Below are 4,765 nucleotides of genomic sequence, written 5' to 3' on the forward strand. Positions count from 1 at the left end.
GGTGCATGTCCCCAGGTCGCTGGCATTTATCATAGAGGTTTACGTAATCTTGGGCGTCTTTTAACATGGTGGGCCAATAGTACCCTGCTCGTAGGACCTTTTTTGCGAGAGCTTTGGCGCCAAGGTGTTGTCCGCATATGCCGTCATGAACGTCGGCAAGGACTTCTTGAGTCTCGTTAGGTCCTAAACACTTGATTAGTGGGATGATGAAGCCTCTTTTGTATAAGGTCCCTTCCACCAAAGTGGTGAAATAAGATTGACCACTCTTTCATTCAGCCTCCTCCATTGCTTCTGATAACTGACCTTGTGACCCAAGTCACTTCTTCCTTCTATCAGCTGGATTAACTCAGTAGCAATGTCTTCACACACACCTTTTAAAACATGAGGATCCATGAATATGGTGGGTTATGAAGGTTGTCTAGAGGGTTTTGGGGAGACTGTAGGTACAATGGCTAGGTTTGATGATGATGATTGGCCATTTGTAGGTTCAAGGTTACTGGTTGAGGGTTGGTCAGAAATGGTGTCTGTAACCATGTCAGAGGCTTGATCATCTTGATCATCCTCAGAATCAATATCCATATCAGAAACACCATCATAGCGGGTTACTTTGATAGTTTGGTCAGGTAAAGAAATGGTGAATGACTTGGTTGCCTTAGGAACGGGTTGTTCAGGAGCAGCAGGCTCAGGTTCAGGTGAAATATGTTTAAGAACAGTATGTTCAGGAACGGTTTGGAGGGTTTGAGTTGAGTTTGTTGAAGGGGCCATTTGTGGTTCAGGCGCTTGGTTGGTGTTGTGGTGATAAGGTCTTTTGTGGTTCAGGTTCTTGGTGTTGGGGGCTTTCTGAAATGACTTTCTTAGGAGCCACTTCAGAGGCTGTTTGTAGGTTAGACACAATATCAACATTATCAGGTAAAATCATGTTGAGAGGTGGAATGTATTGAGGCTGATCAGGATGATTAGGTGGGAGTCTACTGCTTTTGAGTTCAAGTATCTCACCTATCTTCCTATTGATAGTTGGAAATATTGGTTCAAAGGGGGTTGAGGTTGGATGGCTTTTAGATAGTCTTGGGTAGCGTTGACCTAAGGGCTTATCATCATCAGAATCAAAGGATGATGATGAGGTTGATGAAGAGGTTGATGAAGAGGAGTCAGATAACTCATGTATTACAGGTTCTGTGTGAGTAGCGACATTACCTAACATAGAAGCTTCTGAACAATCTGTTGTTTTCTTCTGACCATCTTCAGCAATATAAGGAGCCATAAGTAGTTGTGAAGCTTCTGAAGTTACCATCTCTTGTAATTCAGCAGTGATTTCCAAACCTTTTTCAGCTTCTGCTTTCTTCCTCTCTAATTCCTTAGAAACCAAGTTAGTAGTAGCTTCAACATCTTCTACTTCCTTAATAACATAAGGAGATTCCTTGATCTTCCTTGTTGCTGGCTTCCTCTTCTTCTTTGGTATTGTGGTTGATCAGGAGCAATTGAAGATGCATCAGCTTTTCCACTTCTAGTCTTTCTGTTCAGGACCACATTTGAGTCCAGGTCCTCAACTTCCTCTTCAATTGATGGTATTGCAGAACCACCAATCTTAAGCTTATCAGAAGCACCTTTTTCTTTCTTTGCCTTCTTTGCAGATTTTTCAGCTTCCAGATATTCTTCTTCAGTCAACTTCCTCTTTGATTTTCTGCCTCTAGCAAGTGGCAAAGCACCACCATACATTTCTTCAGGTACATCCTCCAACCTGATGACCTTATTAGTTGATTCGTAGTGATCCTTGATGAAATACATCTGCACGTCAAGAGGATCCTTCTTGCAAATTGGTGGAAAACTCTCATCAGATCAGACTTGGCACTGGATTCACTCAAGTCAGTATTGAGCTTGGTGACAGTGTTGATCAGCTTCATGTGCTTGAGTGTATGAGCATTAATGAACTTCCCAGTCTTAGTGTCAAGCTGCTTGTCTGAGTAGGCTTCAACACTACTGAGTCGGTCCAAAATCCCTCCTTGATAAAAGATTTCTGATAAGAGCCTTCCATAAGGTACCCATCATCTATTCTCCAACTGACTCTTTCTCAGATTATCAATCAAATACTTGAAAAGGTACTTGAGCACATTCACCTTTTCCTTCTTGATAAAGTGCTGAAGAAAGACTTTCTGCCCCAATGAAGGTTGATCACCTGCACCTTTTGGAAGCAGATTCTCATTCTGAATCTTCAGAAGCAGCTTCTTTTCTATGCTTAAGTCAGCATACTTTCCGGTCTTCTTGGAATTGTACAAAGCCATGTTTACTTTTGCTTTCCAGAAGCCTTCTTTAGCACTTGAAATATCTATCCCTGAATATTTTCCAGAAGCTTCTATTCTGAGTACAGATGCTATCTGCCATTCAGCATTGACTACTGGAATTCCACAGATGCTTGGCCTGATTTCAGTGCAAGTAAATGGTCCAAGTCCCATTTCTTCTATAGTCTTCCCTTTCAGACTAGGATTAAGCAAAACATTCTCCTTCTCTTCAGCTTCTGAAGCAACTTTATCATACACTGATGCTCTTACCCAGAAGTGCCTAACCAAAGCTTCGTATGTTGGTCCATTCAACATTTTGAAGTATGGCATGAGACCTTGTGCTTCGTAAAAACTTCTGATCCAACATCCATGGAAAGCTAGAGATTCAAAATCCACAAGATTTTCTATTTGAACCTTTAAATTCCATTCTTCTAGTTCCATGGTTCTTCCTCTGATTTCATAGGCAGGGGCCTCTTGTGAAGTAGATTCTGGAATGTCCTGATGCGAGCTTGAGGATGCCATTGATGATGAAGATGATTTAGGGTTCTAGGGTTTAAAATTGCTCTTACTTCGCAAGAACAGGTTTGAAAGAATGAAGTGTTTGTTGTGAAGTGAGTAGTGTGTGAGTTGTCAAAGTGTTAAGAGTAAAAACGATTGCAATTCAAAAGAGACAAACAAACATAACATTAATGACATTGGGGGCGCGTGAAAGTACTTTCAAAGCTTTTAAATCATCATTGCCCTTTTTAGTTATACACCAATACAGATAAGCCACGTCAGAAGTCCTCAAAAAAGTGCCAAGTTAGTGGGCCAGGAGTTACCATAAAAAGTAACTTCCAACGATTCCACTAACGCTACTATTCAGAAGCACAAAATCCAGCTTCTGGACTTCAGATGCTGACGTCATCATCAGAAGCATATTTTCCTCAGAACCTCAATAAAGAGCTTCTGATGGACCACAGCTTCTGAACTAACTTCAGAATCTAAAATCCTATTCAGGAGCAAGCAAGCTTTTAAACAGACACAAAGTGCATGTTCAAATTTTTCTTTATAAAATCAAACCTTTCAACAGTTAAAGGCTTAGTAAATATATCAGCCCATTGATTCTCAGTATCAATGAATTGTATATCTAAAATTAGTTTTTGAACATAGTCTCAGATAAAATGGTGTTTGATTTCAATATGCTTAGCTCTTGAATGCAAAATTGGATTTTTAGACAAACAAATAGCAGCAGTATTATCACAATAAATGGGAATACTGTTAGCAATTATCTTATAGTCTTCCAACTGATGTTTCATCCAAAGTAGTTGTGTACAACAACTTGCAGCTGAAATGTATTCTGCTTCTGCTGTAGACATAGCAATAGTTGTTTGTCTTTTGCTAGCCCAGGATATAAGATTATCACCCAGAAATTGACAATTGTCACTGGTTGACTTTCTTTCAATCCTATCACCAGCATAATCAGCATCACAGAATCCAATTAGCTTATAATCTAAGGATTTCCTATAAAGGAGTCCAAGATTAGTTGTTTCCTTCAAATACCTGAAGATTCTCTTGACAGAAGTCATATGAGATTCTCTAGGATCTGATTGGAATCTTGCACACAAGCATACACTGAATAAAATATCTGGCCTACATGCAGTGAGGTATAACAAAGAACCAATCATACCTCTGTACAGCTTCTGATCTACTTTAGCTCCTTCATCTTCTGATATATATATATATATATATATATATATATATATATATATATATATATATATATATATTTATATATAGGGTTTTGCTAGAAGACACCTTTTATGAAGGTGTCTTTTAGCAAGTTATTCTACGAGCATTTATTAAAAGACACCAACTAATTTTTATAAAGGTGTCTTTTAACAAAGTTATAACTAAAAAGTGGAAATCACACCTTGAAGTGTGAATTAAAATACACCTTCATGGGTGGCTTATATCAAATATATATATATATATAATATATATATATGAGAAATGATATTTGTAAAACCATTTTATAACAACTTTTGTGACAACTTTATCTCCCATACTCACATTATATTTTTACTTTCTCTCTCTATTGCTTTGATTTTTGTGCAAATACATACTTTTCTTTGTAAAATCATGGTTGTCTATTTGGTATCAAGCAAATAGATGTTCAAATAACACTACTATATATATATATATATATATATATATATATATATATATATATATATATATATATATATATACACACACACACGTGTTACATATATATTCCATATATGCTAATTAAAATATTCATAAAATAATCTATGATATTATCACTGTACCCGTGCGTCAGCACGGGTATTTTTACTAGTTTATTTTATAAAAAAAAGAAAACTGATTTTGAACTTAAACCCTTCTCAACAGTGGACATTTTCTAGCTTTACAATACCATTTCATTATTTAGTTATCAAATTTTAGACTAGGCTTAAAAAATCTCCATTTTTATTTTAGTCAAGTAT

At 37.1% G+C, this 4,765-nt stretch overlaps 1 protein-coding gene across 1 annotated transcript; it reads right to left on the reverse strand.

Annotated features, from left to right (window-relative positions):
* Positions 1–2,042: 2,042 nt before the first annotated feature.
* Positions 2,043–2,798, reverse strand: LOC146954470 (uncharacterized). The gene is made up of 2 exons (XM_085744741.1): positions 2,612–2,798; positions 2,043–2,512 (listed from the first exon to the last, which is right to left on the reverse strand). The coding sequence occupies exons 1-2, from the start codon at positions 2,796–2,798 to the stop codon at positions 2,043–2,045; spliced, it is 657 nt and encodes a 218-aa protein (XP_085600867.1).
* Positions 2,799–4,765: the final 1,967 nt, after the last annotated feature.

This window comes from Medicago sativa, chromosome 1 (assembly GCF_051527215.1).
Source record: "Medicago sativa cultivar Bolivia chromosome 1, Bolivia_mono, whole genome shotgun sequence".
Lineage (NCBI taxonomy): Eukaryota > Viridiplantae > Streptophyta > Magnoliopsida > Fabales > Fabaceae > Medicago > Medicago sativa.